The following is a 12,874-nucleotide window of genomic DNA, read 5'->3' as shown; positions in this document are numbered from 1 at the left end:
GTCGTGATGATCGTGGTCGACATTTTTCATCAAACATTTCCTGATAATCAGCCGCTGCAATCGTGTTTTTCTTTTTGCATTTTTTTTCTGTGGGTTTCGTCTTTTCGTTTTTAGAAAGTTTTAAATTTTTCTACTAAAGACTCCATGAAACCGAGCAGCTGTATCAGATGACTTTCTAAGCGACAAGGAGTGGTCGCCCGTTCAAGTCTCAAACGCTGCCTACATTTTAAAAAAATAAGAGTTTTTTTCGTCTGTAGATGATGATGATGATGCAGCCAAAACATTGTAATTTAACAACAACAAAGGAGGAAAAAGGCTCTATACTGCTGCCAATTTGTCCAACACTTTTGTTCGTCATCAGCATAGAATTAAAGAGGCAATAGCAGTAAAGTTTGGGAAAGCTGTGGGAGAATTCAGTCTTTTGCCACTACCATGTTTTGATTGTTTACCATCAAATGAACCGAAACAAAAGTTTTGTTGTTGTAAAGAAACGCTATTGCAAAACTAGTAGTTCTACTTGGAGAGAAATTTCAAAAGTCATGAATAATTCAGATGAAAGTGTGAGTGCTTGAAATGTCAAAGAATCATCAAGTGTCAGTTTCGAAAGTACGTATATGCACTAAATTGGCGCCTCTTTGCTTTGTCGATTAAAATCATGGCTATCGATTAGGTCTAGCCAGTTGGCATTGCATACATTTCAATGTTACAAGTGTGAATAATTTCAAAGCAGATTAGAAAAAAATGATTTATAGATTCCACCTTCAACGAAAAAAATGTCAAATTCGGTGAAAGTTGCTACTGTGGAAATGTCGTCTGTCTCGTCGAGTTTTGTTTTCACAATAAACCAGAATGGAGGTTAATGGTAAAAATAGGTAGTCTGCGTGAAATTTAAATGATGATTGAATAGAAAAATGAAAGTGTCTTTGTAATCCTGAGAATCGTTAAGTGTCGAACAAAAAGCCACCGAATGCAAAATGCAGTCGGGTCGTTGCCTGTCACGCCTCATTTCCAGTTTGCTTCAACTATTTTACAACAACAAAAAAACCAGAATGTTCACATGGAATCGGTTTTCTGAATCCAGTGCTAACAAGAGAAATGAACAACAAACGGCGTAATAAATGTGTAAAATCTGGTTTAGAAAATTCAAATTGGCTTACGTGCAAAACTCGTACCTTTTCATATGACGGATCGTACTTTACTGTTTGATCTTCTTAACTTTAAATTTGATGTTGATAAAACAAAGAAAACCACCGTGCCAGATAACACACACACACCAGGCTCCCTGGGTGTGAACATTCGGACGTTGTACTCTGTTACGATATAGGATGTTGCAACATATATCCATCGAGCCGGATATGCTGTGCACGTGTATCAGCATAACCTGGACGCCTAATGATTTGTCAGTATTGAATTCAAAAACTGTGCAACGAGTGAGAGTGCAAGGAACTTATTTTTTTTTATCGCTTTCTTGGAATCCACTTGACCAGTTCTTATTTTAGCGGCCAGTGAAATAGAAAAGAAAGAGGGAAACGATAAATTGGGAATTTTTCTTTTCTTTTTCTCCTTCTTTGGTTTCCGCGTGTACTAATTTCCCGACCGCAAAATAATGCCGTCGTAAATATCTTAGACGAAACCAACCATTTCCAAAGCAGGAGCAGGTGTACGAGTTCACGCGAGATTTCGACCATGATGCCGCCCCTACAACTGATAGACCCTATGCCCCTGAATTCAATTTGGAAAATACATCAAAACACGAACACATAATGAATATCTGGAAAAGAACGGATTTTGACGTCGCCAGTGCCCACGTGCACACCATCAAGCACGCTTCATTAATTCCTGCTGCCGGTTCTGAGAACCAAAAAAAAAACTGCGCACACGGCGCCATGCAAGATTTCAATTAAAATTTTTGTAGAGCCTGGCAGCGTGAAAAAAAAGGAGGCATATGAATCTGATGAATAATGCAGATATATTTCGCCTCAACTGACTCAAGCCTATATGTGTCTGAGTGATGCAATAAACAGCGACAGGCGTGTGCGCTGACACGTCCTGCCATCTCCACCCGAACACATAATTCACTCCTTCTGAATTATACTCGACTAAAGATGATTTCGCAGCTCATTTGACTACGCTTAGTAATAGCGTTAGAGGCAAAAGAGCGTGAGAAAGCGCGTCTCCCATCGGGCTCCAAATCGGCGATTCAAACTTTGACGTCGTCAGCCGCCACAAAAGATCAAAAAGGTCGGCAGACGGAAAAGAACTAAAATACTAACCAAGACGTTAAAAGCCTGACTTGACCTAATTTCCCAAAGTTGTGTATAAATGGTTTCTCTTTTTTCGGATTCGTTTGGCAATCAGCAAAACAGGATTTGATTGTTCTTCGACTTGATAAAGGCACAATCACGACTCAGTAGATTCTATACGGATATAGTTAGTTCATAAACTCACTGACGATTTTAGCAATCAATCGTGACGGCGACAGTACGGCGGCAGCTAAAAGATCGTAGCGATACACATAATAATGTATTATATCCGCAGCAGCAGCACGTGAGTTGAAACAGACCGAAACATGGCTCACGCCACTCATGCCAGCGTGTATACTATTTTATGAGATGCATATGATTGCTGACTTCGTGTCGGTGCATCAGCCAAGCAACTCTGAATTTCTTTGCTCGTTAAACAGTAGCGTCATTCAAACAAGGAAACTAAAAACAACAACACAAAATTGACGTTGCAGAAATTCGAGCGACAACAGCTGCTGTTCTCAGCTCTCCAAAAAGAATTATAAAACAGAATTTATCTATTAACAAGAAAAATATATAAACAGTGAACGCGAAACCGCCGCTATACTTGTGCGGTCACCGACTCTAGCGAGCCGCTCCGAATGGCGGATAATGGATTGGCAAAAACAGTTTCAAAGAGGAATGAACTAGTTTATTCGAATAATCCCTTCCGGTTAAAAACGAACGTGAATTTTCCCATCAGTTCAAAATTGTGTATCTAGTATTTTTGGCTCATGAAAGCCAAATAGCGTGAACGTTATAATGATGACGAACGATGTTCCAAACAAAAATGACTGCTACACCTAAAACGGATCAATGTTACCATCTAAATTAAGACTGCAGGCGAAATAAGGTCCCCCTCCGCTCCCAGCTCGTAATTATAGCGAAAATTTCTAACAGAAGCAATAAGAGTCCAGAAGATGAAAGAACTGTAAACAGTTGGAAAAGTAGCAATCTTTTATTCAGCAGTAGCAGTCACCGCGACACGTAAGACTGTGATGGATGGATTAAAATTAGATTGGCTTTTGCGTTCTCACTAGCTGCAATATCACCCATGTTTTCATCACAGGGGAAATACTAAACCACAGGCGAGGATTGCTTCTTCTACGAGTTCTACTTGATTTTCTGACGACTCTCCCTCTCCCTCAAACAAGAAACTTCAAGGTTAAATAAATTTAAACAATCAATCAAAGTGTAAGCTGCTACTCTTCGTCATTATCCTTCTAATATTCATCGACCACATCATTTACAATCGATAAAATGAGAGCGAAAAGGTCACAGACCTTTTTTTGACAGATATGCGTCTGCGCAAGCACTGGTAATTTTTTAAGTAGACTAGAACCACCGCTTAAATTTGTGGCATTTATGCGTTTGGGTGCAAGCGACTGTCAATAGGCGTTTTACATCTTTTTGTCTTTTGTGAAGTTGGTACGTTTTCTTTTACTTATAGAAACACGTACGAGGATTTACAAATGAAAATTAGCGACGAATCGCCACCTTCCATGCTTCCGGAAGAGCTGGCTAGTACCATGCCTCCGGAAATGGTAATGCAACTCATCCAGGTCTCTTCGGCTTTTCTTGTTACTCTCAACTCGTATGTCGCGTCAACCCGCGAGATTGATCGACGATCGCGACGCCTCAGACGATCTAGGATGCTGCTACTCATGAGATTAATGCAGCTTCGCGAAGATAAATCTCAACGTTTACTGGCTGCACCACCTCCAGTTCCAATCCCGCTTCCAATCCCTCGAATAGTGAAACCACCACCAGCTGGCAACAAGTAAGTCTATTGTGATAGTCCTCACTGCTGGATACTTACCAACCCATTCTTTTCTCATTGACAGGTTCTGGGAGAGAGAAGTTCCTCGCTTTTCAGAAGCTCAGTTTCAAAAAGAGTTCCATGTCAGTAAAAGAACCTTCAACTACCTTTGCAATGCTCTCAGACCCACACTGTCAAAACGAGATGCCAATTTAAGAGCTCACGTACCACTGGAAAAGCGTGTTGGTGTGGCCCTAGGATTGCTGGCTTCCAAAAATGAATATAAGAATGACTACAGTGTCATTGCACACACCTTTGGCATTAGCAAAAGCTCAGTTGCCATTATATTTAAACAATTTTGTAATGCAGTTGTGGATATCCTGTTTGGCAAGGTTGTCCAGTTGCCATCGGGACCAGGTTTCCGAGAAGAGGCCGATAAATTTGAGCTCAGGTGAGTCATAACGAAATTTAAAACACATGTTTTTGCTGTTCTGTGATAGCTTTTAAAAACAATGGTATGATGTTAACGGGTTTTCCTTGTCCAGGTATTTATTCCCGGACACGATCGGAGTTGTCGGTGCCACTCATTTACCTGTGGCGACGCCGCGTAATTGCGGAGCAGGTTATACAAATTCATCCGGTTGGAATTCCATCGTCCTATTGGGTGTGGCTGGGTATAATAACAAACTTGGCTACGTTTGCATCGGCCAACCGGGTAGTACGGACAACACTGCAGTACTCAAGGCGTCGCAATTGTACAAAACTGCTCAGAAAGGCAAACTTTTCCCGGCTGACGAAGATCTGCATTTCCTTGCCGACCACACCTTCCCTTTGCAGAATTGGCTCTTAACGCCCTATCGAATGGATGAAGTCTGCGATAGGGAATCATACAAGACACTCAATCAACACCTAAAAAATGCTCACAAATGTGTGGAGACCAGTTTTGAAAGACTAAAAGGTTTGTTACTAATACTCATCCACTTTTCCACTCTCCTTTAATCTTTTGATACGTTTTGATATGCAGGTCGATGGGGGCTTCTGCTTAAGGGTTGCGATTTGGCCATGGACTTTACCAAGGTGGTTCAGGTCTGTTGCGTCTTGCACAATTTGTGTGAGGAAGCGGGTGACATGTTTTTCGAACACTGGTCAGTCGATTGGAAATCCTGTTTTGGTTGGAGACCACACCATTTACATATTTTGCAATTCACACAGGTACGGAACAGTGCGGACTTTTGATGCAGCGCACCCGCAACCCAAATCGAAGGCAGCACCTGCGCACATTCGAGACGAGGACGATGAAGACGAAGAGGACGAAGAAGAGTATGAAGAAATGCTTGCGGAAGCAGGTGCCAAACGTGATCGTCTATCGGAACGTCTCATTGTAAGCGCCGCCGCTGCTGCGGCCTCACAAGCTGCAACAGCTTTACCTCCTTTGGCGCTCAGTCGACCGGATGACAGGCGGAATTCTTTCCCGTCTCCATTAACGGAGCACAGCTTCTCACAAGACGATTCGGATATGTATTGAGTAGACCTGCTGAAGAAGAAAAAAAGAGAACAGAACAAAAGAGAAAAAGAAACTTTTCTAGTTTGTTTCTAATCTGCCATTTGAGATTGTGTTGTTTTGTTTGAGACGTTTGATTTTTGGTCAGTATGGTGACGATTCATTGCAAACATAAAAACCCTTTAATTTAAGGAAACATGTTGTTCTGATTTGGTTGTTTTTGCGTGTGATTGTGTGTGTGTATAAATTTCAAAAAAATGAAACTTTACTTGACGGAAGCAAAATTTTATCAATTTAATTTTTTTTTTCTCTTTTTCTTTTTTTTACAAACGGGTTTATTTTCGCCTTTTTTATGCTGTATCATTCGTATCGTCCGTACATAAATGACAGCAACACTTTTAGCGCGCACAGAAAAAAAAATTTTCTTGATTTTTTTCTCAAAACAGGTTAGAATTGAATAAGGGGTAGGGATTTTGGGTGGGGAAGAGACGATCTGGCCTTTCTTTAGTTTTTGTTTTTATTTTTTTTTCAAAATTTTGTTCACTTTTCATCTTAAATCTTTTTAAACGACGTCACAGTACAAACTTTCCTGTCTAAACAGCTAAATGGCGGCGTGTTGTGTGTTTTGGGTGGTGGAGGAAAAAAGAGGAGCGAAAGAGGTCAAGTTGCGGGGCAGTTCAATAAAGTTTCAAGAACAAAAAAACGTGGAGCGATTAAATGATGATGATAAACTGAAAAATAAAAAATAAAACGAATGATTCAAGAAAAAATACAGTCAAACAATCCGCCAAATTGGTAAGATAATAATACTGCACACTCCATTGAAATCTTGTATCAATGAGAAATGAATCAAGAAAATAAGACGGCGAGAGGAAAAGGGATCTTTTTTCTGCCTGCGTGATATAAAAAAGAAAAACAGGATGGCATCAACATTTTCTGTTTTGTTACCAACGCAAAAAAAAAAAAAAAAAAGGCGAATTTTTCAAAAATGATTGGCTGATCGACGCGGTTGGGGGGGATATTTACCGAAACACGGAAGTTGAAAGAAAGAGCCGGAAAAAGAACGGAACGGAGGGGGACGAGGCGGTTCAACAAGTCAAAAATTGCACGCTGTGAAAAAAAAAATTAGGTATAAGAGAAAGAGTAGTAGTAGTAGTACATGGGTATACAAGAATGATCAAACGGAGGTCGGTTTTTTCTCATGTCATCGCTAGAAACCTGCTGCAAAAATCAAAGGACAGACTTGAAAACAAAGAAATTTATAATGGGACACGCGGTAGAAAAAAAAACATGACGAAAGATAATATAACCATGAGTATTCCTTACATTAGCGTTTGGTTAATGCATGCGTGAATACACGAGATATTATTGTTAATTATGGTATGGAGGGCTAGGAGGTGAGAATCGAATCAATTGGAGGAAGAGAAAAAAAAATTGTGGTTCGTGTTGGTGGCAGAATGGCGTCAATTTTTTCACGCAGCACAGCGGTGGCTTGAATGAAAAAAAGGGAGGGACATTAGAGTAAAGAATTGAAAGTGACACAAAAAAAGGGAGGAACAAACATCAGCAGCAGCAGCAGCACAGTGAGAAAGGACATAAGGAAAGGACAATTTTTGCACTTTGCATAGTACATTACACAAAGCCGATTGTTTTTTTCTAAAATTTAAACAAAAAAAATTGTTTTGTTTTAAACTACTGCATCGATATAGAGATAGATAGACGAGGGCGTGGAAAAGACAAAAGAAAAAGAAAAAACAATCTTACATAATCGTTATAGATCCACGGCCGAAACACACGCACACACACATTCTTTGTGTCACCTCCTCCTGTCCCCTCAAATTGAACCTCTCTCTCTCCTCCTAAAAAAAGGAAACCCTTCCTTTTTCCCCCAATAAAGACACACAGATAGAAGAAAAACACATTTGGTTTGATCGGCTTCGAAATGAAACGTCAATGGGACAAACAATAGCAGCTGAGTTGATTTTTTCGTTTGAAAAAAAAAAAAAGAAAAGAAAAAGGAAATCGACGATTACTTTAAAGCATATCCACGTTGTTCTGTTTAGACTGTAAATTCAGGAGACACACAGGGGCGAGAAAAATTAATTTTAAATTATTGTTGAAAATTTTGTGTGTAAATGTGTGTTTCCGGAAGCGATGGATAACGAGGGAGGGGGAAGAACTAGGTGCAAAACATTTTGAACTAACCGTTTTTTCCTCTTTTTTGGCCCTTTGGATCTTGGCGAAAAATAAACAAAACTTCGGCTCTTTACGATATAAAAAGCTGCCTCTTAAATTTGACACAAAAGTATCGCAAATCAACGAACGAAAAATATTAATAATAATGATAAACGGGAGGAAAAAAGGAACCAAGAAAAAAGAGACGAGAGTACGAAGCGGTCGAAAGTGATGGACTTTGGTTACGGATTCAACTAACCAAAAAAAAAAAAATGGGATAATAATAACATTCAAAGTAGACTGAAGGGGTGGGGTGTTTAAATTAGAAAATAATTTTAGGTTACATAAAAAAAAAAAAAAAAAAATGACAACCCATCCAGGCGGAGTGTGCTGTTGTGTCCAACAGGCCAAAATAAAATACACACACACTCACACACGGAAACAAAAACAGAAATTTGTTTCGGAGTCCCAAAGACACACAAAAGAAAGAGAGATGGATAGAAATTAGAACAATAGTACGAAGGGAAGAGTCCGGACACACTCCACACAAAAGAAAATATTAGTTTTTTTTGTTTTTCTTTTTGTTTTTCTTGTTTTTTTCTGTTTTGTTTCTCTTCATATGCTTTTTCATACTTGTATCGTCGTCGTAGTGTAAATTCATCATCACCTTCCGGAAGCTCCGTGAGTGTGAGGCTGGAAGGGTTTTTTTTTCTTCATTTCTTGTGGTATCTTTTTTTCACGGTGTAGTCTATTTTGTAGTATAGTGGTGGTAGTTGATGTTGCTGGAGAGAGACGAGATGGACCACACACACACGCACACACACGCAACAACTGGAGTGGGAGATGAAGAGGCGATGGTGGTGGTGGATGTAAAACAAAATCCCCTATTTTTTTTTACATGGTATCGTGTCTGCTCTTGGGAATGCCCAGAATGTCGCTGGAGAAGGGATGAACGGCCATTGGGGCATTGGAAGATGAAGCGCCCTTGCCGGATGAACCGTTATTATACCAACCTCCTCCACCGCCTCCCGTTCCGCTGTTGCCTGCGCCCATCATCGTATTGACGACTCCTTGCTGATAGGCCGGTGAGAGTGGATAGGAAGCAGGACTGGCCATTTGTCCGGCACTGGATGGCGATGGTGACGGCTGGTTCATGCCGCCGTAAGGGTAATGATGGCCGGCCGAGGCTGAACCCATATTACTGGAAGCGCCTGGCCCATCCACCATGCCATGCATCTTGTTCATCCCCGAGTTACCCACCATCGGTGGATTGCTGTAGGAGTGTGAGTATGCAGGCGAATTGGAACACGAAGAAGACGGGTTGGATGGCGTCTTGGAACCAGTTGCCTGGTTGTTGTTGTTGCCACCTTGTGCCCCTACTCCGCCAGAATGTAGACCGCTACTTCCAGCTGTCGTTCCACTTCCTCCCGCTCCTCCTTGCGAACCTGCGCTGTTGTTATTTTGCACCTCCGGCTTGGAAGAAAAACTGGGCATGTGTCCTCCAAACATTTGCGTCATGTTTGAAAAGAATGCCGTGACGGCTTGCATCATGGCTGCTTCACTGGCCGCTCGCTCTTGCTGCAGTTTCAGGTGCTCCTCTTCGATCTTCAGCATCGCCTACACCGTAAAAAGAAACTAGGATCAAATATTTGGGTAAATTGAAAATAAAAATCCGTCGTACCTGCATCAAAGAGAGGAGCATGGTGCTCGTTCCATGTTTCGGTCGTTTTGCTGGTCGACGAGGATCATCGACTGGAGAAACAGGTCTGCGTTTCATTCCGGAAGGCCCGAGTAGAGGCGGATGGTGGCCACCAAGGCCATGAGGCAGGTCAGAGGGACCCATAGGGCCCGCCATGTGTCCGTTTGGAGGGGCGTCGTTGTGCTCACTGCCGGCCGATGAGCCCGACTCGGGCATTGAAACAGAACTATCGTCATCGTTCGATCTTGAAGATCCACCACCACCTCCTCCACCCATACCCCGCCGACCACCATCTACGTTGCAGGCGAGTGGCTCGTTTGGCTCTTCCATTGACATACTAAGAAACATACCTGAGGGCAGAAAAACAATAACATTAGAACCATGGATGAAAAAAGGAAAAAAACACACAATAAAAACAACAAATAAAACAACTCTCACCTGGGTGATGGTGAGAGGCTCCAGGTCTTGCTTCTGGTTCTGTGTAGGAATGGGATCCTGCATCATAAGAATCCCCAAACTCTGTTCTTCCTTCTAGGAATTTGGCTAGGACTGGGTAATATGGCCAATCTGGTACTCCTTCACCTGCAGGGTAAGTTGGGATCAGAGAATGGAAATAAAAAAGAAAACCAACAATCCAATTTAGTAATAATCCACAGATATTTTGTTTTTTTTCTTAAAAACAGAACTTCGAGTAAAACAGAATCAAGGGTTAGGAAAGCAGAAGCATTCTGTCTCATCTACAGATTCAAACAGCCCTGCCAGAATGGAAGGAATTGAATGAATCGAACTTCAATCACACTGTCACTCTTTGCTCAGGTCGGGCATGTGTGATTTGTCTCAGACAGCACTTGTGTATGGCCGTTACAGAGAGAGAATGGATTGTAGAGTCCATGTGCACTGAAAACTTCGGGTAGGATGATGTTGGGAGTGAGAAACTGTGAGATGCAGACACAAAGGAATCGTGGACTAGGCTCTCTGTATAGGGGGTAGCCAACACAGGAGGTGCTGCGTACAGATGCCTGGATGGAGGGAAAAAATCACACGAGTTGATAGATGCTAAGTCTTCACCTGAAAGATATCCTCTCTTGAGTTTGGTGTATTTGGCTCTGAGGTTTCCGACGCGCACTTTGCATTCCTCGGGCCCACGGTTGTAGTTCATGGCCTTCATTCGTTCACTGATAACGAGCCACAGCCGGCCAGTTCTGTGGCCTTTGCCCAGTTCGGGGTGCGTCCCACCGTTTGTGTAGTGAGTCCATAGTTCCAGCAGCCGGATTGTTTCTTCATAACCGAAATTCTTCTTGCGCGGGCTGTGTTGCAGATGCATTTGAAGGGAGGTGGCGGCAGCCATTTTTCACCTTTGGCTGTGGCTGCGTGTGTCTGTATGTGTGTGTGTGTATACTCTTGCTCTATGTATGTATGTGTGTGTGTGTGTGTGTGTGTAGTGTGTCTGTTGTATACGATTCCTTCCCCTTTCAACTCGCCACTTCTTTTATGTGCTTGCCTCTGTGCTTGCTGCACAGCGCTCTCAAGCGCACTCAAGCCAACGCCAACTCGGCGGCGTTGCCAAGTTCCCAAACGACTCCACCTTGGTTCTCCTTTCTCTTCTCCTTTATTCTTTCTTTCGTTCTCTTCGGTTTCCCCCTTCCCCTACTACTACACACACTCTCACTCACTAACACACACACGCGCGTTTCCCAGAAGAAGAAAACCACAATGGCACACAACACGAAGGCTCACAAATCTCTCCTCCCTTGCTCTCAACACCAGAGCGGGAAACGGCTAGACGAAAAAACGAGTCACAACAATAGCAGATTGTCACTTTTTCTAAATTTTTCGGGTCTTTCAATTTATGTCGAGTGTTTTAAACAAGACCAGCTGAATAACAAGCGAACACCAGTACACACACAACGTTTTTTTTTTTTTTTCTGCCGTTAAAGTTTTAATCGGTCGTCTGGTTCAATCAAACCAACTCGGTCGGGATTTTCTCAAAAAACTGATGAAGATCATGAAGGGTGATGGCTGGTTATATATTCGAGGGCTCCAGACGAGGCTAGCAGCCCATAAGCTACGCGCGGTTTTCCATCTATCACATACACGCGAAAGCAGCAGAAGAACGAACAAACGAAGAAGAGAGTTGGCGTTGCACGCACACTCAGACCACCCTCTTTTTTTTGCCTTCCACCCTCTTGACACTCCTCCCAATCCCACACGCACACACAACAGAGTTTCTTCGTGTTCTCGTACGCTTCTCTCTTTTCAAGTCTCAAAAAAAAAACCTTGCCACACGCACTCTTTTACAAGAGCTTTTCTTTCTTCGTTCATCGTCCATTGATTACATCATTCGATAATGACAGACATTGATCGGAAAGGATGTTTTTAACGCACTGCAACGACGAAACACGGAAATCTATGAACAAAAAAACAAAAAGGAGAGCCTGTACAGGCGAAAAGGAAAAATAAATGTACTTTACGTATACGACTTCAAAAAGCTATGCAATATACATCCAGTTGCTGGCCCAGTAAATACACGACAATGTCATAATACCTTATCGAATTATCTAGATACCTTTTGCAAGCGGCCAAGAAACGTAAGCTCCGAACAATATGAAAAAGTATACCTAAATCGATTATCATCTCAACCTATCTATCCTATATATTATATGTGTGTCTCCTTGTTTGGTGTGTTGGTAAAACTGCGTCTCGGCAAGAATAAATTACGTGCGCGGTTACATTTGTTGATTGGGAAAAACAGAGAAATAATGCACTGAAAAGATAAGAAAATGGGGCATTTTTTTTTAAATCCGACAAATGACCTTTAGTTTTATTTGTTAATATTCAGACTTAGGGTATGTGCCAACATTATAGGCGTCATATCCTTAAAGTAACAAACACTTTATCATTTAGAAAAATTATGCTCTATACTGTAATATTAGTGAGTAAAGAAAATAAGGAAAGGACTCTGTACTCGTATCATCACCCGACTCCTTCATTACTAGGGAGGAGCCAAAACTTAAATGATTTCTCTTGCCGGTCAAGTGAAAAACGAAACAATTACACAATACTCTAAACATCCGAAACAGTTTTTGTTGAGGATAGTGTGCAAAAAATCATGTACATAGCAAATCTCGACTCGATTTCCTGGAAGTTCCATTTTAAATTGAATACTGGGGTCAAAGCTTGAATTACACCAAACTCGCTAGCAAGCTTATTCTTATTGTACAGACTACATTCTTTCTACAGCAATAGTACAAGGTACATTATTTGACCATGTTGGGTGGGACTGAAAATCAGCGTCTCTCTTTCGGATTTCTTGAAATTGACTCCCCGCAAGTCGGATACAATTGGAAACCCCATTACCAAAATATACTTGTATCATTGTTTTCCAGAACAAAAAAAAAAAACAAAAGCGAAACAAACAGTTGAATATCGAAAACTCTTTTCATCTTTGTCGTAAATGT

The 12,874-nt window shown here is 41.5% G+C and overlaps 2 protein-coding genes across 2 annotated transcripts; one reads left to right on the top strand and one right to left on the bottom strand.

Moving 5' to 3' along the window:
• The first annotated feature begins 3,645 nt into the window (after window positions 1-3,645).
• On the top strand, window positions 3,646-5,840 carry LOC116919286 (protein ALP1-like). The gene is made up of 5 exons (XM_032925260.2): window positions 3,646-4,062; window positions 4,127-4,492; window positions 4,587-4,999; window positions 5,066-5,186; window positions 5,254-5,840. The coding sequence occupies exons 1-5, from the start codon at window positions 3,755-3,757 to the stop codon at window positions 5,564-5,566; spliced, it is 1,521 nt and encodes a 506-aa protein (XP_032781151.1). The 5' UTR covers window positions 3,646-3,754; the 3' UTR covers window positions 5,567-5,840.
• Window positions 5,823-11,873, bottom strand: LOC116919287 (translation initiation factor IF-2). Its single transcript, XM_032925261.2, has 4 exons — window positions 10,485-11,873; window positions 9,855-9,998; window positions 9,399-9,766; window positions 5,823-9,334 (listed from the first exon to the last, which is right to left on the bottom strand). The coding sequence occupies exons 1-4, from the start codon at window positions 10,762-10,764 to the stop codon at window positions 8,612-8,614; spliced, it is 1,515 nt and encodes a 504-aa protein (XP_032781152.1). The 5' UTR covers window positions 10,765-11,873; the 3' UTR covers window positions 5,823-8,611.
• Window positions 11,874-12,874: the final 1,001 nt, after the last annotated feature.

The sequence above is a fragment of the Daphnia magna genome, linkage group LG3, assembly GCF_020631705.1.
Source record: "Daphnia magna isolate NIES linkage group LG3, ASM2063170v1.1, whole genome shotgun sequence".
Lineage (NCBI taxonomy): Eukaryota > Metazoa > Arthropoda > Branchiopoda > Diplostraca > Daphniidae > Daphnia > Daphnia magna.
This window is presented reverse-complemented; position numbering and strand designations above follow the sequence as displayed.